The sequence below is a fragment of the Telmatherina bonti genome (assembly GCF_933228915.1).
Source record: "Telmatherina bonti genome assembly, chromosome: 22".
Lineage (NCBI taxonomy): Eukaryota > Metazoa > Chordata > Actinopteri > Atheriniformes > Telmatherinidae > Telmatherina > Telmatherina bonti.
In genome coordinates this window covers 2,533,556-2,560,738 of record NC_136631.1, presented here as the reverse complement: position 1 = coordinate 2,560,738, position 27,183 = coordinate 2,533,556, and the positions used below count along the sequence as shown (strand labels likewise).

Below are 27,183 nucleotides of genomic sequence, written 5' to 3'. Positions count from 1 at the left end.
AGAAGGAGGAAGATGAGCAGGAAAATAATGAGAATGAGAACAAAGATTAGGATGAGCATTATGATGAATATGAGGATGAGGTTGAAGACAAACATAAAAATAAGGATGAGACTGAGAAGGAGGAAGACGAAGAAGGGGAGAATGGGGACAGGGACACAAATGGTCACCTTAATTTGAAATTAGGATGAGGATGATGATGGATGGGGATGATAAAGATGAAAATAGGGATGAGCATTATGAATGAAATGAGGATAAAGGACTAAGATTAGGATAAATATAAGGTCAAGGATGGGAATAAAGAAGATGATGAAGATTGATCAGGATGATGATGATAATGAAGAGGAGGATACGGATGAGAAAGAAGACAAGCATAAAGATGGTGATAAGGAAGAATATGAGACTGGCTATTAGAACAAGAATGAGCTTGAAAATTTAAACGAAGATGAGGATGAGAGTCAGGATGAGGATAATAATCAAAATGTGGACAAGTATGAAGATGAGGATGTGAATGAAGACAAAACAAGAATGAGGAAGAGTATTAGAACAAAAATGAGAGCAAGAACAAGGATGAAGATGAGAATGAGTATGGCGATTACAACAATTAGGATGAAGACATGCATGAGGACAATGATAGGGATAAAGATGAGGATGAGAACAAGAATTAGGATGGAGATGAGGATGGGGGAAGCATTACAGGTGAACGCCTCATTCTACAGCCAATCAGTGACGATCTGTGGTCAGTAACGAGCGTGATGACATGAGACACTTCCTGATTTATCAGCCATTAACAGAAAATCTGGATTTATGTCAATACAAAGACGGACGCTGGAATTAAGATGATGTCATCGTTTGATGTCACATTCTGAAACCTTGAGTTCATTCTGATTTCTGACCAAACAATCCTCCAAATTCACAACCTTTATTCTAAACACACGTCATCCACCCATCCATCCACCCATCCACCCACCCATCCAGCCACCCACCCACCCACCCATCCATCCACCCACCCATCCACCCATCCATCCACCCACCCATCCATCCATCCAGCCACCCACCCATCCATCCATCCACCCACCCATCCACCCATCCATCCACCCATCCATCCACCCACCCATCCATCCATCCAGCCACCCACCCATCCATCCAGCCATCCACCCACCCATCTACCCACCCATCCATCCATCCACCATCCATCCATCCACCCACCCATCCACCCATCCATCCACCCATCCACCCACCCATCCACCCATCCATCCATCCATCCATCCATCCACCCATCCACCATCCATCCATCCATCCACCTATCCATCCACCCATCCATCCATCTATCCACCCACCCATCCACCCACCCATCCACCATCCATCCATCCACCTATCCATCCACCCATCCATCCATCTATCCACCCACCCACCCATCCACCCATCAATCCATCCACCCATCCATCCATCCATCCACCCACCCACCCACCCATCCATCCACCCATCCACCATCCATCCATCTATCCATCCATCCATCCACCCATCAATCCATCCACCCATCCATCCATCCATCCATCCACCCATCCACCAACCCACCCATCCATCCATCTATCCACCCACCCATCCATCCACCCATCCATCCATCCACCCATCCACCAACGCACCCATCCATCCACCCATCCATCCATCTATCCATCCACCCATCCACCAACCCACCCATCCATCCATCTATCCACCCACCCACCCATCCATCCATCCACCTATCCACCAACCCACCCATCCATCCATCTATCCACCCACCCATCCATCCACCCATCCATCCATCCACCCACCCATCCATCCATCCATCCACCCATCCACCCACCCATCCATCCATGCACCCATCCACCATCCACCTATCCATCCATCCATTCATCCATCCACCCACCCATCTGCCCATCCATCCATCCACCCACCCATCCACCCATCCATCCATCCATCCACCCATCCACCCACCCATCCATCCATGCACCCATCCACCATCCATCCATCCACCAATCCATCCATCCATCCATCCATCCACCCACCCATCCACCCATCCATCCATCCATCAATCCATTCATCCACCCACCCACCATCCATCCATCCACCTATCCATCATCCATCCATCCATCCATCCATCCACCCACCCACCCATCCACCCATCCATCCATCCACCCATCCACCTACCCACCCATCCATCCACCAATCCACCAATCCACCCATCCACCCATCAATCCTTCCACCCATCCACCCATCCATCCATCCATCCACCCATCCATCCATCAATCCATTCATCCACCTATCCATCATCCATCCATCCACCCATCCATCCACCCATCCACCCATCCATCCATCCACCCATCCACCTACCCACATATCCATCCACCAATCCACCAATCCACCCACCCACCCATCCATCCATGCACCCATCCACCATCCATCCATCCACCTATCCATCCATCCATCCATCCATCAATCCATCCATCCACCAATCCACCCATCCATCCATCCATCCATCCACCCATCCACCCACCCATCAATCCGCCCATCCATCCATCTATCCACCCACCCATCCATCCATCTATCCACCCATCCACCATCCATTCATCCATCCATCCATCTATCCATCCACCCACCCATCAATCCGCCCATCCATCCATCTATCCACCCACCCACCCATCCACCATCCATTCATCCATCCATCCATCTATCCATCCACCCACCCATCCATCCATCCATCCATCAATCCATTCCTCCACCCACCCACCATCCATCCATCTACCTATCCATCATCCATCCATCCATCCATCAATCCATTCATCCACCCATCCATCCACCCACCCACCCATCCACCCATCAATCCTTCCACCCATCCATACACCCATCCACCCATCCATACACCCATCCACCCATCCATCCACCCACCCATCCACCCATCAATCCTTCCACCCATCCACCCATCCATCCATCCATCCATCCACCCACCCATCCATCCATCCACCCACCCATCCATCCATCCACCCATCCATCCATCTACCCACCCATCCATTCATCCAACATGGGTCACTTTCTACTGATGTGATATGAGGAAGACGATGATCGGTACTAAAAGAGGATATGATGAAGATGAAGGTGAATTCTTTGCGTAGTTGAAAGATGAATCTGTGCGACCTTTAGGTTCCATCCCGTCATTGTAAATTAGAGACTCTGCTGTCTGAACCCAGGTGGTTCACAGAGACAGACAGTCCAGATCTGAAAACTGATCCAGTGTGACGGTTTGTTTTACAACAGACTGAAGGTCTTTGAACACATCACAGAAGAGACATCTCAATACAAAGCAGACATTAAACATATCAAACACTTACAGAGCAAGCGTCGCTTTTCGTACCGGCGGAAATGGAAAGATTTGGAAAAAGCTGTACCTTTGCTTTTAGCTAGAAGAGCAGGAGTCCACGGCCAAGAGAGAGGGAGGAAGAAGAGGAGGAAGGGTCAGTTAAAATTCCAGTTAACAGCAAACACATCACGTCATGCTGGCTTTATGTAAAAACAGCAGAAACTGCAAACATGTTTCTGTAGCTTAAAGGAACAGTTCACATCTCTTCTGTTCACATAAGACACAACTGGGTCATTCTGCAGCATTTTTATTACAAAATACATCTCCACAAGTCTGATCATCTTTCATCTGACTGGAATCATCGTTTTTATCGTTAAAATGTTCTGTTTTAACTTGATGCAACTTTTTCTTTCAAACAAGATGAATAATCTTAATATTCACAATTATTACTTTTTCTTTTTATCTGTCTCATACTTTAATAAATCTGCATATTTCAGAGTACCTGTAATTACAGATGGAAGTCAGTTCCACAAATTATAGCATAATAACAGAATTATATTATTATTATTGAATAATATATTGTGTAATTAGATTATGGAGGAGCTATATTATCGTAGCTAATATCATATTCTTTAGACATTCTCTGTGGGTCTCTGCTGGGGGTCGGGGACCACAGCTTGGTGTTTGACTGGATCACTTTATTGGTCACATTGCGAATTTAAGTGTTTTAAATAAAGAACAAGGTTTTTGTTTTAAAGTTTTTCCATTCATTTTTACATTAAAACAGAAAATAAGACTTAAATCATTTTATTCTAATTTATTTAAATGTAATAATTACATGTACTCTCATTCCAGAAAACTTTGTCCCGAACTAAACCTGGTCTGGCCAAGTGAGAGGAGAAATGTCAGCTGAATTATTAATATTTAATATTAGGAACATAAAAAACAAATAATTAAAAACAACACATAAAAAAGAAATTAGTTCATTTTGCTTTCCTCAAACAGAAACTTAAAAAGCCTCCAAAGTTGTTTTTATTTCCTGTTTTGTAACTTTAAAAGAGGCAGAAAGAAAGAAATTGTTGCGCAGAGCAACATATGGACCAGATGTTCATGGCTGCTACCAGCTGCTGCTAGCTGCAACTAGCTGCTACTAGCTGCTACCAGCTGCTGCTAGCTGCAACTAGCTGCTACTAGGTGCTACCAGCTGCTGCTACCTGCTGCTACCGGCTGCAACCAGTTGCTACTAGATGCTACTAGCTGTTACTAGCTGCTTCCAGTTGCTGCCAGTTGCTGCTACCGGCTACTACCAGCAGCTCCTAGCTGCTACCGGCTGCTGCTACCTTCTGCTACCAGCTGCTACCAGCTGCAACCAGCTGCTACTAGCTGCTACCAGCTCCTGCTACCAGCTGCTACCGGCTGCAACCAACTGCTACTAGATGCTACAAGCTGCTACTAGCTGCTACCAGCTGCTACTACCAGTTGCTACCGGCTGCTGCTACCAGTTGCTACCGGTTGCTACCACCTGCTGCTACCGGCCGCTACTGGCTGCTACCTGCTGCTGCTATCTGCTGCTACCAGCTGCTGCTACCTGCTGCTACCAGCTGCTACCAGCTGCTGCTACCAGCTGCTACCAGCTGCTACCGGCTGCTACCGGCTGCTACCGGCCGCTACTGGCTGCTACCTGCTGCTGCTATCTGCTGCTACCAGCTGCTGCTACCAGCTGCTACCAGCTGCTACCGGCTGCTACCGGCTGCTATCTGCTGCTACCAGCTGCTACCAGCTGCTACCAACAGCTGCTACCAGCTGCTGCTAACAGCTGCTATCGGCTGCTACCTGCTGCTACCAGCTGCTACCAGCTGATAAACGTTCCTCCCTGTATCCAGAAAGAGGACTTCCAGTTTCAGATTTTTAGGATTAAAACTGAACTGTTTGCAGCGACAGAATAACCAGCTGTGTCTACATGATGACAGAAGAATAAAACGTGCACGTGCATCCACACAAAGCACAGAATGCACGCTGGAAGGAGGACAGCAGCAGTGAAGACATGCCTACCTTGTTCGGCCATCATGTGCGCCAAGCCTTCGGTAGAAAGGAGGGAAAGGAGGAGGAGAACACTTATGTCAATACGCTCTGGTATTGTGATGAAACATGTTTCTCCTGAGAGGAGAGCATGTCATCAAACACACACACACACACACATCCAAAGCTTCCACCAGGAGGCTTCTTCATCAACCCACACATGAAGCTTCACAGCATCTACCTGGACTTCCTGCCTCCCTCCAGATGTTAACATGGAACCCTGACCTGCTAAAACCCTGACCCCCTGGAACCCTGACCCGCTAGAACCCTGACCCCCTGGAACCCTGACCTGCTAGAACCCTGACCCACTGGAACCCTGACCCGCTAGAAACCTGACCCCCTGGAACCCTGACCCCCTGGAACCCTGACCCGGTGGAACCCTGACCCGCTAGAACCCTAACCCACTGGAACCCTGACCCGGTGGAACCCTGACCCGGTGGAACCCTGACCCGCTGGAACCCTGACCCGGTGGAACCCTGACCCCCTGGAACCCTGACCCGGTGGAACCCTGACCCGCTAGAACCCTAACCCACTGGAACCCTGACCCGGTGGAACCCTGACCCGCTAGAACCCTAACCCACTGGAACCCTGACCCGGTGGAACCCTGACCCGGTGGAACCCTGACCCGCTGGAACCCTGACCCCCTGGAACCCTGACCCGGTGGAACCCTGACCCGCTAGAACCCTAACCCACTGGAACCCTGACCCGGTGGAACCCTGACCCGGTGGAACCCTGACCCGCTAGAACCCTAACCCACTGGAACCCTGACCCGGTGGAACCCTGACCCGGTGGAACCCTGACCCGCTAGAACCCTAACCCACTGGAACCCTGACCCGGTGGAACCCTGACTCGCTAGAACCCTAACCCACTGGAACCCTGACCCGGTGGAACCCTGACCCGGTGGAACCCTGACCCGCTGGAACCCTGACCCGGTGGAACCCTGACCCCCTGGAACCCTGACCCGGTGGAACCCTGACCCGCTAGAACCCTAACCCACTGGAACCCTGACCCCCTGGAACCCTGACCCGGTGGAACCCTGACCCGCTAGAACCCTAACCCACTGGAACCCTGACCCCCTGGAACCCTGACCCGGTGGAACCCTGACCCGCTAGAACCCTAACCCACTGGAACCCTGACCCGGTGGAACCCTGACCCGGTGGAACCCTGACCCGCTGGAACCCTGACCAGCTGGAACCCCTCACTGCATCTCCAGACCTTGTGCAGGAGGAGACGGAGCATTTCACTGAACGGTTTCTGTGTTTCCTCTGCATGACACCGTGAACCGTGGTCCAGAAAAGCCTCTGAAAACCCATCATGCGGCTGGGATCTCCAGCAAGGGGACTCTCCAGCCCCCTCACCTCTTTCCAGATCAGTTCTTAGCACCGTGTTGAAATCCAGAGCCTCCTGGCAGAATCCATGGCCTCCAGGTGGTGCCGCTGCTTCAGGTGGAGCTTTATGTGGAGCTATAGGTGGAGCTATAGGTGGAGCTTCAGGTGGAGCTCTAGGTGGAGCTTTAGGTGGAGCTTCAGGTGGAGCTTTATGTGGAGCTATAGGTGGAGCTATAGGTGGAGCTTCAGATGGAGCTTCAGATGGAGCTTCAGGTGGAGCTTTATGTGGAGCTATAGGTGGAGCTATAGGTGGAGCTTCAGATGGAGCTTCAGGTGGAGCTTCAGGTGGAGCTTTATGTGGAGCTTTAGGTGGCGCTTTAGGTGGAGCTTCAGGTGGAGCTTTATGTGGAGCTTTAGGTGGAGCTATAGGTGGAGCTTCAGATGGAGCTTCAGGTGGAGCTTCAGGTGGAGCTTTATGTGGAGCTTTAGGTGGCGCTTTAGGTGGAGCTTCAGGTGGAGCTTTATGTGGAGCTTTATGTGGAGCTTTAGGTGGAGCTTCAGGTGGAGCTTTAGGTGGAGCTTCAGGTGGAGCTTTATGTGGAGCTATAGGTGGAGCTATAGGTGGAGCTTCAGGTGGAGCTCTAGGTGGAGCTTTAGGTGGAGCTTCAGGTGGAGCTTTATGTGGAGCTATAGGTGGAGCTATAGGTGGAGCTTCAGATGGAGCTTCAGGTGGAGCTTCAGGTGGAGCTTTATGTGGAGCTTTAGGTGGCGCTTTAGGTGGAGCTTCAGGTGGAGCTTTATGTGGAGCTTTAGGTGGAGCTTCAGGTGGAGCTTTAGGTGGAGCTTCAGGTGGAGCTTTATGTGGAGCTTTAGGTGGAGCTTCAGGTGGAGCTTTATGTGGAGCTTTAGGTGGAGCTTCAGGTGGAGCTCTAGGTGGAGCTTTAGGTGGAGCTTCAGGTGGAGCTTTATGTGGAGCTATAGGTGGAGCTCTAGGTGGAGCTATAGGTGGAGCTTCAGATGGAGCTTCAGGTGGAGCTTTAGGTGGAGCTTTAGGTGGCGCTTTAGGTGGAGCTTCAGATGGAGCTTCAGGTGGAGCTTTAGGTGGAGCTTCAGATGGAGCTTCAGGTGGAGCTTCAGGTGGAGCTTTAGGTGGAGCTTCAGATGGAGCTTCAGGTGGAGCTTCAGGTGGAGCTTTAGGGGAGCTTTAGGTGGAGCTTCAGGTGGAGCTTCAGGTGGAGCTTTAGGTGGAGCTTCAGGTGGAGCTTCAGGTGGAGCTTCAGGTGGAGCTTTAGGTGGAGCTTCAGATGGAGCTCTAGGTGGAGCTTCAGGTGGAGCTTTAGGTGGAGCTTTAGGTGGAGCTCTAGGTGGAGCTTCAGGTGGAGCTTCAGGTGGAGCTTCAGGTGGAGCTTTAGGTGGAGCTTTAGGTGGAGCTTCAGGTGGAGCTCTAGGTGGAGCTTTAGGTGGAGCTTCAGGTGGAGCTTTAGGTGGAGCTTTAGGTGGAGCTTCAGGTGGAGCTGAGTTCAGACAGTGGTTGATGTCGGTAACTCACCGCTACAACGTTGTTTCCAACCATCCAAACCACCAGAAGAGGAAAATCATGATATTCTTCTTCAGGTGCTTTTAGTTTGGCAGCGTCTGTGTCGTCTTCTACCTCCTCTTCTTCTCTGGTTGTGTGTCAGCTACAGAACTCAACGCTGCCCCCGGTGGTTTCCGGTGGTATTGCTCCGTTTTTGCAACAACTGACAGAAAGCTGAGCTTGTAAACAGACTAAAGAACCAACGCAGGAGACGGACGTAGCCGTCAGTCCGTCCGCTGCATTCAGCAGATGGGCTTCTACTCCAAAGTCCTGAGAATTCGTCACATTTAGTCAGATTCTAAAACATAAGAATCCCTGCTCCTCTTCCAGATGTTGAAGGCCTCCAGAAGTGCCCTGATTGGCCAGGAGGTCCTGTAGAGAGCGGTGTAGAGGACCACCCTGGTGCCACTAAGACAACTCTTAAGTTTGAGACTAAATTCCACAAATTCTCAGCACTCGGGACTAAAATGGCTCCGGGACACCTGGTACATACGGGCCCTGATCTAAGATCTCTGATGAGCGGACCGACAGATGCATCCGTCCTCCGTCTGTCCCAGATTTCAGAACATGCAGGTGTGGGAAGTGGAGTTGGATCCTGAACAGGTTGTGGTCGATGCTTGGCGTCACCTCCAGAGAGAAGATGTTTTTCAACCTTCTGTCTTTTAGTTTCATTTCATTTAATGATCTGGTTAAAGATGACCGTCATGATTTACTGATTTTATCTGCTTTATTTAGTAGAAATATGACAATATCTGGTCTAAATCAGGCAACAGAAAACTGCAGTTCTGTGGAATCACATCATGTATGTTTGGAAGTGTTTATTCCGACTCACCTGGAAAAGTGTAGCTGACCTCTGCAGGGGAAGGAAACAAACAAACAAACACACAAAGGCAGCATTAGACACACTTAGTACTTGCATGTTGATTTTCATGCAACTGATTAAACACATCAGAGTCCATGCAGACGGTGGCTTTCCCAGCCGTTTGCATGCCCTTCACGGAGAAGAAGGTTTAAGCAGTCAGGCGTTACAGGAAATGACTTTTTACACGAAGAGAAATAATCTGTAAGATTTTCTTCCAACAGCCAAACAGCTGATGTTTCTTTTATTTATAAATAACAAAACACTAAAAGATGAAGAAAGGTTTCCATCAGAAACTTTGTTATGGCTGCAGAAACCCAGAAACATAACAGATAGTAGGATCACCTGCTTCTCACCTGGTTAAAAAATGTCACCTGGCTATTACCTGTTTATCACATGGTTATTATCTGCTTATTACCTGGTTATTATCTGTTCATCACCTGGTTATTATCTGCTAAGTACCTGGTTATTATCTGCTAATTACCTGGTTATTATCTGTTCATCACCTAGTTATTATCTGCTAAGTACCTGGTTATTATCTGCTAAGTACCTGGTTATTATCTGCTAATTACCTGGTTATTATCTGTCCATCACCTAGTTATTATCTGCTAAGTACCTGGTTATTATCTGCTAAGTACCTGGTTATTATCTGCTCATTACCTGGTTATTATCTGTCCATCACCTGGTTATTATCTGTTAAGTACCTGGTTATTATCTGCTAATTACCTGGTTATTATCTGTTCATCACCTAGTTATTATCTGCTAAGTACCTGGTTATTATCTGCTAAGTACCTGGTTATCATCTGTTCATCAACTAGTTATTATCTGCTAAGTACCTGGTTATTATCTGCTAAGTACCTGGTTATTATCTGCTCATTACCTGGTTATTATCTGTTCATCACCTAGTTATTATCTGCTAAGTACCTGGTTATTATCTGCTAAGTACCTGGTTATTATCTGCTCATTACCTGGTTATTATCTGTTCATCACCTAGTTATTATCTGCTAAGTACCTGGTTATTATCTGCTCATTACCTGGTTATTATCTGCTCATTACCTGGTTATTATCTGTTCATCACCTAGTTATTATCTGCTAAGTACCTGGTTATTATCTGCTAAGTACCTGGTTATTATCTGCTCATTACCTGGTTATTATCTGTTCATCACCTAGTTATTATCTGCTAAGTACCTGGTTATTATCTGCTCATTACCTGGTTATTATCTGTTCATCACCTAGTTATTATCTGCTAAGTACCTGGTTATTATCTGCTAAGTACCTGGTTATTATCTGCTCATTACCTGGTTATTATCTGTTCATCACCTAGTTATTATCTGCTAAGTACCTGGTTATTATCTGCTCATTACCTGGTTATTATCTGTTCATCACCTAGTTATTATCTGCTAAGTACCTGGTTATTATCTGCTCATTACCTGGCTATTATCACCGGGTGATGATTTAAATGTTGGTGCGTTAATGTGAAGACAAGCAGACGAAGGTCAGTCTGACAGTCATCAGATATTAATTCAGTTCACACTGAAGACTGTCGGTTCAACGTGAAATCTTCTGAAATCCCAGATTAAATCTGGGATTTTTTTTTTTGGGAATAAATGAAGCTGTCCGACATCAGGTGTCTGGACATCGACTCTAAATCAGATGAGGTGGGATTTCTAGTTTTACTCCAACAATGAAAGACAGTCTGAAAGCTTTCTTGGTGCACTGTGTTACCAACATGGAGATTGTTGATGCTATTGTGTAAAACTTCATCAGGCCAACTACACATCTCTTCTTTTTTTTCCATCTCCAGAGGTTTTATGCACATTATGGACAGTGTGGCTAACGTTTAAAACGCTCCAGAGGATTCTTTACAGTAGCGATAGACAACAGATAAATGCCAGGTAAAACATAACATCCCTGGCAGAGGTAATCAGATTTAAAGAGTTTCAGAAGTGAAGTTGGGAGAGAACAGTTTGTTTATGAAGCTGTAAATTCCCATTTCTCCTTTCAGTTTACTGTGGAGCCACTTTGTGACTCCGATCAGCTGGAGTCACTCGTCTTCCTTGCTCCTCGGTCATCTTGACCCACTTCCTTTAACAATTTCCTCTCCTACTTTGTGTTCATTTCCAGCATCAGGCTTTGCTCTGAGAGCCAGATAAAGATAACAAAGCTATAAATATTTAATAAAAGGTGAGATTCAACAAAACAGTGGACCACAGAGGTTGCATTTTCAGCAGAGACGAGTAAACATTTAGGTTTGGGTATCGTAACACTTTGGGTACACTTATTTATTCATCAGTGGACATAAAATCCCGAGAAAGACTTTCCTTGTGACTTTCCTTAAATTCAACACCCCAAAGGAGAGGCGATGATAGCGGGGGACCAAAGCTCAAAGTGGATTACTTGAAGGGATGATTCAGGATGTATGTGCTGGATAATGTGGAAAAGCTCGGTGATCAATCGGGTACTTTTAAAACGACTTTTTTTTCTCTTACTTCTTCTATGACTGATTGTGTGGGTTGTACACATTTATACAATATCATGAGAAAGGTAAGTTCAGAGAAGCAACTCAGGCTAAAGACTTCGGAAAGACAAATCTGAAATGATTGTTTGGAACAATCTGTTGTTCTTGCCCAGCGTCAGTCAGAACTAACTGGACAATCCAAACATCTTGCTGTAATTTTAAACTCTATATTGGCTCTTAAAACTCCATCAGATCTTCCCAAAGTCATTCATCATCAGCAGCGTCTCAGGAACTCTGTGATGGTCATGTGACCCTCCAGCTGGTCATGTGACCCTCCAGCTGGTCTACGGAGGTTTTCCAGCATTTCTATCCGTCCAGGAGGTTTACAATCCAGACACAACATGTAGTGTTTATTCAGAGACTCTAGATGGTAAATGCACCATTATTTATCACATCTTCATCACCATCACTACCATGTTGCTAAGAGACCTCTATTTTCACCTGGACATGATGATGAAGACACTTCCTGTCAGACTTTCCACCAATCAGAGAGCTTAAACTGACGGTAACGTCCAATCAGGAGCAGCCAAAGTTCAACAAGTGATGAGAAAAGAACGAAAATAATGATCCTCTGAGGCTGGAATAAAGCCAAGAAGACGTTTGGGATGCAGCTGAGGTGGAGGTGCTGCAGTGAGGATAGCAGGTAGATAGTAGCAGGAAGACGTGGAAAGTGGTCTTTATGCCCTCGGAATCTGACATCTGAGGCTGCAACGTTGAATCTGCGTAGAAACGTTACGTCTGCATGGAAAGGTTACGTCTGCATGGAAATGTTATGTCTGCATGGAAACATTACATCTGCGTGGAAAGGTCTGCGTGGAAAGGTCTGCGTGGAAACGTTACGTCTGTGTGGAAACGTTACGTCTGCGTGTAAACGTTATGTCTGCATGGAAACATTACGTCTGCGTGGAAATGTGTGCGTGAAAATGTTACATCTGCTTGGAAACGTTACATCTGCTTGGAAACATGACATCTGCATGGATACGTTACGTCTGCATGTAAACATTACGTCTGCATGTAAACATTACATCTGCGTGGAAAAGTTACATCTATGTGGAAACGTTAAGTCTGCATGGAAACGTTACGTCTGCTTGGAAACGTTATGTCTGCGTGGAAATGTTATATCTGCTTGGAAACGTAATGTCATCGTGGGAATGTTACGTCTGCGTGGGAACGTTACGTCTGCATGGAAACCTGATGTCTGCGTGGAAACATTACGTCGGCATGGAAACGTTAAGTCTGTGTGAAAACGTTACGTCTGCAGGAAAGGTTACGTCTGCATGGAAACGTGACGTCTGCGTGGAAACGTGACGTCTGCTTGGAAACGTTACATCTGCTTGGAAACATGACATCTCCACGGATACGTTACATCTGCATGGAAATATTACGTCTGCATGTGAACATTACATCTGCATGGAAAAGTTACATCTATGTGGAAACATTACGTCTGCATGGAAACGTTACGTCTGCTTGGAAACGTTACGTCTGCATGGAAACGTTACGTCTGCATGGAAACGTTACGTCTGCGTGGAAACGTTACGTCTGCATGGAAACGTTACGTCTGCATGGAAACGTTACGTCTGCGTGGAAACGTTATATCTGCATGGAAACAACATGTCATAGTGGAAATGTTAGGTCTGCGTGGAAACGTTACGTCTGCATGGAAACGTGATGTCTGCGTGGAAAGGTCTGTGTGGAAACATTACGTCGGCATGGAAACGTTATGTCTACATGGAAACATTACGTCTGCGTGGAAATGTCTGCATGGAAATGTTACGTCTGCTTGGAAACGTAACATCTGCTTGGAAACATGACATCTGCATGGATACGTTACGTCTGCATGGAAACATTACGTCTGCGTGGAAACGTTATGTCTACATGGAAACATTACGTCTGCGTGGAAATGTCTGCATGGAAAAGTTACATCTGCTTGGAAACGTTACGTCTGCTTGGAAACGTTACATCTGCTTGGAAACATGACATCTGCATGGATACGTTACGTCTGCATGTAAACATTACATCTGCGTGGAAAAGTTACATCTATGTGGAAACGTTACATCTGCGTGGAAAAGTTACATCTATGTGGAAACGTTACGTCTGGTTGGAAACGTTTCCTCTGCATGGAAACGTTACGCCTGCATGGAAGCATTACGTCTGCATGGAAACGTTACGTCTGTGTGGAAATATTACGTCTGTGTGGAAACGTTGTGTCTGTGTGGAAACGTTAAGTCTGCCTGGAAAGGTTACGTCTGCATTTAAATGTTAGGTCTGTGTTGAAACGTTATGTCTGCTGTGAAACATGACATCTGCATGGATACGTTACGTCTGCATGGAAACGTTACGTCTACATGGAAACATTACATCTGCGTGGAAAAGTTACATCTATGTGGAAACGTTACGTCTGCATGGAAACGTTACGTCTGCTTGGAAACGTTACGTCTGCACGGAAACGTTACGTCTGCATGGAAACTTTACGTCTGCACGGAAACATTACGTCTGCTTGGAAACGTTACGTCTGCTTGGAAACGTTACGTCTGCACGGAAACGTTACGTCTGCATGGAAACGTTACGTCTGCGTGGAAACGTTACGTCTGTAAGGAAATGTTACGTCTGCGTGGAAACTGTACATCTGCATAGAAATGTGATGTCTGCGTGGAAAGGTCTGCTTGGAAACATTATGTCTGCATTTAAACGTTACATCTGCATGTAATCATTACATCTGCGTGGAAAAGTTACATCTATGTGGAATAGTTACGTCTGCATGGAAACGTTATGTCTGCTTGGAAACGTGACCTCTGCACGGAAACGTTACCTCTGCGTGGAAACTTTACGTCTGCGTAGAAACGTTATATCTGCATGGAAACGTGATGTCATTGTGGAAACGTTACGTCTGCATGGGAATGTTACGCCTGCGTGGAAGCATTACGTCTGCGTGGAAACGGTAAATCTGCATAGAAATGTGATGTCTACGTGGAAAGTTCTGCTTGGAAACATTACGTCTGCATTTAAACGTTACGTCTGCATGTAAACATTACATCTGCGTGGAAACGTTACATCTATGTGGAAACGTTACGTCTGCATGGAAACATTACGTCTGCATTTAAACGTTACGTCTGCATGTAAACATTACATCTGCGTGGAAACGTTACATCTATGTGGAAACGTTACGTCTGCATGGAAACGTTACGTCTGCGTGGAAAGGTTACGTCTGCATGGAAATGTTACGCCTGCGTGGAAGCATTACGTCTGCATGGAAACGTTACGTCTGTGTGGAAATATTACGTCTGTGTGGAAACGTTAAGTCTGCCTGGAAAGGTTACGTCTGCATGGAAACGTTATGTCTACATGGAAACATTACGTCTGCGTGGAAATGTCTGCATGGAAACGTTACGTCTGCTTGGAAACGTTACATCTGCTTGGAAACATGACATCTGCATGGATACGTTACGTCTGCATGGAAACATTACGTCTGCGTGGAAACGTTATGTCTACATGGAAACATTACGTCTGCGTGGAAATGTCTGCATGGAAAAGTTACATCTGCTTGGAAACGTTACGTCTGCTTGGAAACGTTACATCTGCTTGGAAACATGACATCTGCATGGATACGTTACGTCTGCATATAAATATTACATCTGCGTGGAAAAGTTACATCTATGTGGAAACGTTACGTCTGCGTGGAAACGTTACGTCTGCGTGGAAACGTTACCTCTGCGTGGAAACGTTACGTCTGAAAGGAAACGTTATGTCTGCAAGGAAACGTTACGTCTGCGTGGAAACGTTACATCTGCGTGGAAACGTTACGTCTGCTTGGAAACGTTACGTCTGCTTGGAAACGTTACGTCTGCATGGAAACGTTACGTCTGCATGGAAACGTTACGTCTGCGTGGAAACGTTATATCTGCATGGAAACAACATGTCATCGTGGAAATGTTAGGTCTGCGTGGAAACGTTACGTCTGCATGGAAACGTGATGTCTGCGTGGAAAGGTCTGTGTGGAAACATTACGTCGGCATGGAAACGTTATGTCTACATGGAAACATTACGTCTGCGTGGAAATGTCTGCATGGAAATGTTACGTCTGCTTGGAAACATGACATCTGCATGGATACGTTACGTCTGCATGTAAACATTACATCTGCGTGGAAAAGTTACATCTATGTGGAAACGTTACATCTGCGTGGAAAAGTTACATCTATGTGGAAACGTTACGTCTGGTTGGAAACGTTACCTCTGCGTGGAAACGTTATGTCTGCAAGGAAACGTTACGTCTGTGTGGAAACGTTACGTCTGCATGGAAACGTTTCGCCTGCATGGAAGCATTACGTCTGCATGGAAACGTTACGTCTGTGTGGAAATATTACGTCTCTGTGGAAATGTTGTGTCTGTGTGGAAACGTTAAGTCTGCCTGGAAAGGTTACGTCTGCATTTAAATGTTAGGTCTGTGTTGAAACGTTATGTCTGCTGTGAAACATGACATCTGCATGGAAACGTTACGTCTGCATGGAAACGTTACGTCTGCTTGGAAACGTTACGTCTGCACGGAAACGTTACGTCTGCATGGAAACTTTACGTCTGCTTGGAAACGTGACGTCTGCGTGGAAACGTTACGTCTGTAAGGAAATGTTACGTCTGCGTGGAAACTGTACATCTGCATAGAAATGTGATGTCTGCGTGGAAAGGTCTGCTTGGAAACATTATGTCTGCATTTAAACGTTACATCTGCATGTAATCATTACATCTGCGTGGAAAAGTTACATCTATGTGGAAACGTTACGTCTGCATGGAAACATTACGTCTGCATTTAAACGTTACGTCTGCATGTAAACATTACATCTGCGTGGAAACGTTACATCTATGTGGAAAGGTTACGTCTGCATGGAAATGTTACGCCTGCGTGGAAGCATTACGTCTGCATGGAAACGTTACGTCTGTGTGGAAATATTACGTCTGTGTGGAAAAGTTACGTCTGTGTGGAAACGTTAAGTCTGCCTGGAAAGGTTACGTCTGCATGGAAACGTTATGTCTACATGGAAACATTACGTCTGCGTGGAAATGTCTGCATGGAAACGTTACGTCTGCTTGGAAACGTTACGTCTGCTTGGAAACGTTACATCTGCTTGGATACGTTAAGTCTGCATGGAAACATTACGTCTGCGTGGAAACGTTATGTCTACATGGAAACATTACGTCTGCGTGGAAATGTCTGCATGGAAAAGTTACATCTGCTTGGAAACGTTACGTCTGCTTGGAAACGTTACATCTGCTTGGAAACATGACATCTGCATGGATACGTTACGTCTGCATATAAACATTACATCTGCGTGGAAAAGTTACATCTATGTGGAAACGTTACGTCTGCGTGGAAACATTACGTCTGCGTGGAAACGTTACCTCTGCGTGGAAACGTTACGTCTGAAAGGAAACGTTATGTCTGCAAGGAAACGTTACGTCTGCGTGGAAACGTTACGTCTGCGTGGAAACGATACGTCTGTGTGGAAACGTTACGTCTGCGTGGAAAAGTTACGTCTGCGTGGAAACGGTACATCTGCATAGAAATGTGATGTCTGCGTGGAAAGGTCTGCTTGGAAACGTTACGTCTGCATTTAAACGTTACGTCTGCATGTAAACATTACATCTGCGTGGAAAAGTTACATCTATGTGGAAACGTTACGTCTGCATGGAAAAGTTATGTCTGCTTGGAAACGTTACGTCTGCGTGGAAAAGTTACCTCTGCGTGGAAACGTTACGTCTGCGTAGAAACGTTATATCTGCATGGAAACGTGATGTCATCGTGGAAACGTTACGTCTGCATGGAAATGTTACGCCTGCGTGGAAGCATTACGTCTGCATGGAAACGTTACGTCTGTGTGGAAATATTACGTCTGTGTGGAAACGTTATGTCTGTGTGGAAACGTTAAGTCTGCCTGGAAAGGTTACGTCTGCATTTAAATGTTACGTCTGCATGGAAACGTTACGTCTGTGTTGAAACGTTATGTCTGCTGGGAAACATGACATCTGCATGGATACGTTACGTCTGCATGGAAACGTTACGTCTACATGGAAACATTACATCTGCGTGGAAAAGTTACATCTGCATGGATACGTTACGTCTGCATGGAAACATTACGTCTGCGTGGAAACGTTATGTCTACATGGAAACATTACGTCTGCATGGAAATGTCTGAATGGAAAAGTTACATCTGCTTGGAAACGTTACGTCTGCTTGGAAACGTTACATCTGCTTGGAAACATGACATCTGCATGGATACGTTACGTCTGCATGTAAACATTACATCTGCGTGGAAAAGTTACATCTGTGTGGAAACGTTACGTCTGCAAGGAAACGTTACGTCTGCAAGGAAATGTTACGCCTGCGTGGAAGCATTACGTCTGCATGGAAACGTTACGTCTGTGTGGAAATATTACGTCTGTGTGGAAACGTTGCGTCTGTGTGGAAACGTTAAGTCTGCCTGGAAAGGTTACGTCTGCATTTAAATGTTACGTCTGTGTGGAAATGTCTGCATGGAAACGTTACGTCTGCTTGGAAACGTTACATCTGCTTGGAAACATGACATCTGCATGGATACGTTACGTCTGCGTGGAAACATTAAGTCTCCATGGAAACGTTACGTCTGCACGGAAACGTTACGTCTGCATGGAAACGTTACGCCTGCATGGAAGCATTACGTCTGCATGGAAACGTTACGTCTGTGTGGAAATATTACGTCTCTGTGGAAATGTTGTGTCTGTGTGGAAACGTTAAGTCTGCCTGGAAAGGTTACGTCTGCATTTAAATGTTAGGTCTGTGTTGAAACGTTATGTCTGCTGTGAAACATGACATCTGCATGGATACGTTACGTCTGCATGGAAACGTTACGTCTACATGGAAACATTACATCTGCGTGGAAAAGTTACATCTATGTGGAAACGTTACGTCTGCATGGAAACGTTACGTCTGCTTGGAAACGTTACGTCTGCACGGAAACGTTACGTCTGCATGGAAACTTTACGTCTGCTTGGAAACGTGACGTCTGTGTGGAAACGTTACGTCTGTAAGGAAATGTTACGTCTGCGTGGAAACTGTACATCTGCATAGAAATGTGATGTCTGCGTGGAAAGGTCTGCTTGGAAACATTATGTCTGCATTTAAACGTTACACCTGCATGTAATCATTACATCTGCGTGGAAAAGTTACATCTATGTGGAAACGTTACGTCTGCATGGAAACATTACGTCTGCATTTAAACGTTACGTCTGCATGTAAACATTACATCTGCGTGGAAACGTTACATCTATGTGGAAACGTTACGTCTGCGTGGAAACGTTACGTCTGCGTGGAAAGGTTACGTCTGCATGGAAATGTTACGCCTGCGTGGAAGCATTACGTCTGCATGGAAACGTTACGTCTGTGTGGAAATATTACGTCTGTGTGGAAAAGTTACGTCTGTGTGGAAACGTTAAGTCTGCCTGGAAAGGTTACGTCTGCATGGAAACGTTATGTCTACATGGAAACATTACGTCTGCGTGGAAATGTCTGCATGGAAACGTTACGTCTGCTTGGAAACGTTACATCTGCTTGGAAACATGACATCTGCATGGATACGTTACGTCTGCATGGAAACATTACGTCTGCGTGGAAACGTTATGTCTACATGGAAACATTACGTCTGCGTGGAAATGTCTGCATGGAAAAGTTACATCTGCTTGGAAACGTTACGTCTGCTTGGAAACGTTACATCTGCTTGGAAACGTTACATCTGCTTGGAAACATGACATCTGCATGGATACGTTACGTCTGCATATAAACATTACATCTGCGTGGAAAAGTTACATCTATATGGAAACGTTACGTCTGCGTGGAAACGTTACGTCTGCGTGGAAAGGTTACGTCTGCGTGGAAACGTTACCTCTGCGTGGAAACGTTACGTCTGAAAGGAAACGTTATGTCTGCAAGGAAACGTTACGTCTGCGTGGAAACGTTACGTCTGCGTGGAAAAGTTACGTCTGCGTGGAAACGGTACATCTGCATAGAAATGTGATGTCTGCGTGGAAAGGTCTGCTTGGAAACGTTACGTCTGCATTTAAACGTTACGTCTGCATGTAAACATTACATCTGCGTGGAAAAGTTACATCTATGTGGAAACGTTACGTCTGCATGGAAAAGTTATGTCTGCTTGGAAACGTTACGTCTGCGTGGAAAAGTTACCTCTGCGTGGAAACGTTACGTCTGCGTAGAAACGTTATATCTGCATGGAAACGTGATGTCATCGTGGAAACGTTACGTCTGCATGGAAATGTTACGCCTGCGTGGAAGCATTACGTCTGCATGGAAACGTTACGTCTGTGTGGAAATATTACGTCTGTGTGGAAACGTTATGTCTGTGTGGAAACGTTAAGTCTGCCTGGAAAGGTTACGTCTGCATTTAAATGTTACGTCTGCATGGAAACGTTACGTCTGTTTTGAAACGTTATGTCTGCTGGGAAACATGACATCTGCATGGATACGTTACGTCTGCATGGAAACGTTACGTCTACATGGAAACATTACATCTGCGTGGAAAAGTTACATCTGCATGGATACGTTACGTCTGCATGGAAACATTACGTCTGCGTGGAAACGTTATGTCTACATGGAAACATTACGTCTGCATGGAAATGTCTGCATGGAAAAGTTACATCTGCTTGGAAACGTTACGTCTGCTTGGAAACGTTACATCTGCTTGGAAACATGACATCTGCATGGATACGTTACGTCTGCATGGAAACATTACGTCTGCATGGAAACATTACGTCTGCGTGGAAACGTTATGTCTACATGGAAACATTACGTCTGCATGGAAATGTCTGCATGGAAAAGTTACATCTGCTTGGAAACGTTACGTCTGCTTGGAAACGTTACATCTGCTTGGAAACATGACATCTGCATGGATACGTTACGTCTGCATGTAAACATTACATCTGCGTGGAAAAGTTACATCTGTGTGGAAACGTTACGTCTGCAAGGAAACGTTACGTCTGCAAGGAAACGTTACATCTGCTTGGAAACGTTACGTCTGCGTGGAAACGTTACGTATGCGTGGAAACCTGATGTCTGCGTGGAACGGTCTGCGTGGAAACATTACGTCGGCATGGAAACGTTACGTCTGTGTGGAAACGTTACGTCTGCATGGAAAAGTTACGTCTGCGTGGAAAGGTTACGTCTGCATGGAAATGTTACGCCTGCGTGGAAGCATTACGTCTGCATGGAAACGTTACGTCTGTGTGGAAATATTACGTCTGTGTGGAAACGTTGCGTCTGTGTGGAAACGTTAAGTCTGCCTGGAAAGGTTACGTCTCCATTTAAATGTTACGTCTGTGTGGAAATGTCTGCATGGAAACGTTACGTCTGCTTGGAAACGTTACATCTGCTTGGAAACATGACATCTGCATGGATACGTTACGTCTGCGTGGAAACATTAAGTCTCCATGGAAACGTTACATCTGCATGGAAATGTTACGTCTGCTTGGAAACGTGACGTCTGCGTGGAAACGTTATGTCTGTACGGAAATGTTACGTCTGCGTGGAAACGTTACGTCTGCGTGGAAACGGTACATCTGCATAGAAATGTGATGTCTGGGTGGAAAGGTCTGCGTGGAAACGTTATATCTGCATGGAAACAAGATGTCATCATGGAAATGCTACGTCTGCGTGGAAACGTTACGTCTGCGTGGAAACTGTACATCTGCATAGAAATGTGATGTCTGCGTGGAAAGGTCTGCTTGGAAACATTATGTCTGCATTTAAACGTTACATCTGCATGTAATCATTACATCTGCGTGGAAAAGTTACATCTATGTGGAAACGTTACGTCTGCATGGAAACATTATGTCTGCTTGGAAATGTGACCTCTGCGTGGAAACGTTACCTCTGCGTGGAAACTTTACGTCTGCGTAGAAACGTTATATCTGCATGGAAACGTGATGTCATCGTGGAAACGTTACGTCTGCATGGGAATGTTACGCCCGCGTGGAAGCATTACGTCTGCGTGGAAACGTTACGTCTGCGTGGAAACGGTACATCTGCATAGAAATGTGATGTCTGCGTGGAAAGTTCTGCTTGGAAACATTACGTCTTCACTTAAACATTACATCTGCGTGGAAACGTTACATCTATGTGGAAACGTTACGTCTGCATGGTAACATTACGTCTGCATTTAAACGTTACGTCTTCATGTAAACATTACATCTGCGTGGAAACGTTACATCTATGTGGAAACGTTACGTCTGCATGGAAACGTTACGTCTGCGTGGAAAGGTTACGTCTGCATGGAAATGTTACATCTGCTTGGAAACATGACATCTGCATGGAAAAGTTACGTCTGCGTGGAAACATTACGTCTCCATGGAAACGTTACGTCTGTGTGGAAACATTACGTCTGTGTGGAAAAGTTACGTCTGTGTGGAAACGTTAAGTCTGCCTGGAAAGGTTACGTCTGCATGGAAACGTTATGTCTACATGGAAACGTTACGTCTGCTTGGAAACGTTACATCTGCTTGGAAACATGACATCTGCATGGATACGTTACGTCTGCATGGAAACATTACGTCTGCGTGGAAACGTTATGTCTACATGGAAACATTACGTCTGCATATAAACATTACATCTGCGTGGAAAAGTTACATCTATGTGGAAACGTTACGTCTGCGTGGAAACGTTACGTCTGCGTGGAAACGTTACCTCTGCGTGGAAACGTTACGTCTGAAAGGAAACGTTATGTCTGCAAGGAAACGTTACGTCTGCGTGGAAATGTTACGTCTGCGTGGAAACGTTACGTCTGCTTGGAAACGTTACGTCTGCTTGGAAACGTTACGTCTGCGTGGAAACGGTACGTCTGCGTGGAAACGTTACGTCTGCGTGGAAACGTTACGTCTGCGTGGAAACGGTACATCTGCATAGAAATGTGATGTCTGCGTGGAAAGGTCTGCTTGGAAACGTTACGTCTGCATTTAAATGTTACGTCTGCATTTAAATGTTACGTCTGCATGGAAACGTTACGTCTGTGTTGAAACGTTACGTCTGTGTTGAAACGTTATGTCTGCTGGGAAACATGACATCTGCATGGATACGTTACGTCTGCATGGATACGTTACGTCTGCATGGAAACATTACGTCTGCGTGGAAACGTTATGTCTACATGGAAACATTACGTCTGCGTGGAAATGTCTGCATGGAAATGTTACGTCTGCTTGGAAACGTTACATCTGCTTGGAAACATGACATCTGCATGGATACGTTACGTCTGCATGTAAACATTACATCTGCGTGGAAAAGTTACATCTATGTGGAAACGTTACGTCTGCGTGGAAACGTTACGTCTGGTTGGAAACGTTACGTCTGGTTGGAAACGTTACGTCTGCGTGGAAACGTTACGTCTGCAAGGAAACGTTACGTGTGCTTGGAAACGTTACGTCTGCGTGGAAACGTTACGTATGCGTGGAAACGTTATATCTGCATGGAAACATGATGTCATCGTAGGAATGTTACGTCTGCGTGGAAACGTTACGTCTGCATGGAAACCTGATGTCTGCGTGGAAAGGTCTGCGTGGAAACATTACGTCGGCATGGAAACGTTACGTCTGTGTGGAAACGTTACGTCTGTGTGGAAACGTTACGTCTGTGTGGAAACGTTACGTCTGCGTGGAAAGGTTACGTCTGCATGGAAAGGTGAAGTCTGTGTGGAAATGTGATGTCTGCATGGAAACATTACGTCTGCGTGGAAATGTTACGTCTGCTTGGAAACGTTACATCTGCTTGGAAACGTTACGTCTGCTTGGAAATGTTACATCTGCTTGGAAACATGACATCTGCATGGATACGTTACGCCTGCATGGAAACATTACGTCTGCGTGGAAACGTTACGTCTGTGTGGAAACGTGATGTCTGCGTGGAAACGTGACGTCTGCGTGGAAAGGTTACGTCTGCATGGACATGTTACGTCTGTGTGGAAACGTGACGTCTGCGTGGAAACGTGACGTCTGCATGGAAATGTTACATCTGCATGGAAAGGTTACGTCTGCATGGAAACGTAACGTCTGCCTGGAAAGGTTACGTCTGCATTTAAATGTTACGTCTGTGTGGAAATGTCTGTGTGGAAATGTCTGCATGGAAACGTTACGTCTGCTTGGAAACGTTACATCTGCTTGGAAACATGACATCTGCATGGATACGTTACGTCTGCATGGAAACATTACGTCTGCGTGGAAACGTTATGTCTACATGGAAACATTACATCTGCGTGGAAATGTCTGCATGGAAAAGTTACATCTGCTTGGATACGTTACGTCTGCATGGAAACGTTACGTCTACATGGAAACGTTATGTCTGCTTGGAAACGTGACCTCTGCGTGGAAAAGTTACCTCTGCGTGGAAACGTTACGTCTGCGTAGAAACGTTATATCTGCATGGAAACGTGATGTCATCGTGGAAACGTTACGTCTGCATGGAAATGTTACGCCTGCGTGGAAGCATTACGTCTGCATGGAAACGTTACGTCTGTGTTGAAACATTATGTCTGCTGGGAAACATGACATCTGCATGGATACGTTACGTCTTCATGGATACGTTACGTCTGCATGGAAACGTTACGTCTACATGGAAACATTACATCTGCGTGGAAAAGTTACATCTATGTGGAAACGTTACGTCTGCATGGAAACGTTACATCTGCTTGGAAACGATACGTCTCCGTGGAAACGTTACGTCTGCGTGGAAACGTTACGTCTGCACGGAAACGTTACCTCTGCGTGGAAACGTTACGTCTGCGTGGAAAGGTTATATCTGCATGGAAACGTGATGTCATTGTGGAAATGTTAGGTCCGCGTGGAAACGTTACGTCTGCATGGAAACGTGATGTCTGCGTGGAAACGTGAAGTCTGTATGGAAACGTTACGTCTGCGTGGAAAGGTTACGTCTGCATGGAAAGGTGAAGTCTGTGTGGAAATGTGATGTCTGCATGGAAACATTACGTCTGAGTGGAAATGTAACGTCAGCTTGGAAACGTTACATCTGCTTGGAAACGTTACGTCTGCTTGGAAATGTTACGTCTGCGTGGAAACGTTACGTCTGCGTGGAAACGTTACGTCTGTGTGGAAACATTACGTCTGTGTGGAAACGTTACGTCTGTGTGGAAACATTACGTCTGTGTGGAAAAGTTACGTCTGTGTGGAAACGTTAAGTCTGCCTGGAAAGGTTACGTCTGCATGGAAACGTTATGTCTACATGGAAACGTTACGTCTGCTTGGAAACGTTACATCTGCTTGGAAACATGACATCTGCATGGATACGTTACGTCTGCATGGAAACATTACGTCTGCGTGGAAACGTTATGTCTACATGGAAACATTACGTCTGCATATAAACATTACATCTGCATGGAAAAGTTACATCTATGTGGAAACGTTACGTCTGCGTGGAAACGTTACGTCTGCGTGGAAACGTTACCTCTGCGTGGAAACGTTACGTCTCAAAGGAAACGTTATGTCTGCAAGGAAACGTTACGTCTGCGTGGAAACGTTACGTCTGTGTGGAAACATTACGTCTGCGTGGAAACGTTACGTCTGTGTGGAAACATTACGTCTGTGTGGAAAAGTTACGTCTGTGTGGAAACGTTAAGTCTGCCTGGAAAGGTTACGTCTGCATGGAAACGTTATGTCTACATGGAAACGTTACGTCTGCTTGGAAACGTTACATCTGCTTGGAAACATGACATCTGCATGGATACGTTACGTCTGCATGGAAACATTACGTCTGCGTGGAAACGTTATGTCTACATGGAAACATTACGTCTGCATATAAACATTACATCTGCGTGGAAAAGTTACATCTATGTGGAAACGTTACGTCTGCGTGGAAACGTTACGTCTGCGTGGAAACGTTACCTCTGCGTGGAAACGTTACGTCTGAAAGGAAACGTTATGTCTGCAAGGAAACGTTACGTCTGCGTGGAAATGTTACGTCTGCGTGGAAACGTTACGTCTGCTTGGAAACGTTACGTCTGCGTGGAAACGGTACGTCTGCGTGGAAACGTTACGTCTGCGTGGAAACGTTACGTCTGCGTGGAAACGGTACATCTGCATAGAAATGTGATGTCTGCGTGGAAAGGTCTGCTTGGAAACGTTACGTCTGCATTTAAATGTTACGTCTGCATTTAAATGTTACGTCTGCATGGAAACGTTACGTCTGTGTTGAAACGTTACATCTGTGTTGAAACGTTATGTCTACATGGAAACATTACGTCTGCGTGGAAATGTCTGCATGGAAATGTTACGTCTGCTTGGAAACATGACATCTGCATGGATACGTTACGTCTGCATGGATACGTTACGTCTGCATGGAAACATTACGTCTGCGTGGAAACGTTATGTCTACATGGAAACATTACGTCTGCGTGGAAATGTCTGCATGGAAATGTTACGTCTGCTTGGAAACATGACATCTGCATGGATACGTTACGTCTGCATGTAAACATTACATCTGCGTGGAAAAGTTACATCTATGTGGAAACGTTACGTCTGCGTGGAAACGTTACGTCTGGTTGGAAACGTTACGTCTGGTTGGAAACGTTACGTCTGCGTGGAAACGTTACGTATGCGTGGAAACGTTATATCTGCATGGAAACATGATGTCATCGTAGGAATGTTACGTCTGCGTGGAAACATTACGTCGGCATGGAAACGTTACGTCTGTGTGGAAACGTTACGTCTGTGTGGAAACGTTACGTCTGCGTGGAAAGGTTACGTCTGCATGGAAAGGTGAAGTCTGTGTGGAAATGTGATGTCTGCATGGAAACATTACGTCTGCGTGGAAATGTTACGTCTGCTTGGAAACGTTACATCTGCTTGGAAACGTTACGTCTGCTTGGAAATGTTACATCTGCTTGGAAACATGACATCTGCATGGATACGTTACGCCTGCATGGAAACATTACGTCTGCGTGGAAACGTTACGTCTGCGTGGAAACGTGACGTCTGCGTGGAAACGTTACGTCTGCGTGTAAAGGTTACGTCTGCATGGACATGTTACGTCTGTGTGGAAACGTGACGTCTGCGTGGAAACGTGACGTCTGCATGGAAATGTTACGTCTGCATGGAAAGGTGAAGTCTGCATGGAAAGGTGAAGTCTGTGTGGATACGTTACGTCTGCGTGTAAAGGTTACATCTATGTGGAAATGTCACGTCTGCATGGAAACGTGACGTCTGCGTGGAAACGTGACGTCTGCATGGAAATGTTACATCTGCATGGAAAGGTTACGTCTGCATGGAAACGTAACGTCTGCCTGGAAAGGTTACGTCTGCGTGGAAATGTTACGTCTGCATGGAAACGTTACGTCTGCTTGGAAACGTTACATCTGCTTGGAAACATGACATCTGCATCAATACGTTACGTCTGCATGGAAACGTTACGTCTGCATGTAAACATTACATCTGCGTGGAAAAGTTACATCTATGTGG

General features: G+C 45.8%; 1 protein-coding gene across 1 annotated transcript in view; it reads right to left on the bottom strand.

Moving 5' to 3' along the window:
- The window catches only part of nrxn3a (neurexin 3a), a gene marked incomplete at its 5' end in the record, with an annotated part of 430,723 nt that overhangs the window by 337,211 nt on the left and 66,329 nt on the right, over positions 1–27,183 (bottom strand). The window contains 3 exons of the mRNA XM_079262315.1: positions 3,366–3,434; positions 5,387–5,413; positions 9,150–9,170. Coding sequence (XP_079118441.1) covers positions 3,366–3,434; positions 5,387–5,413; positions 9,150–9,170 — 117 coding nt within the window. The remainder of the gene's footprint in view (positions 1–3,365; positions 3,435–5,386; positions 5,414–9,149; positions 9,171–27,183) is intronic.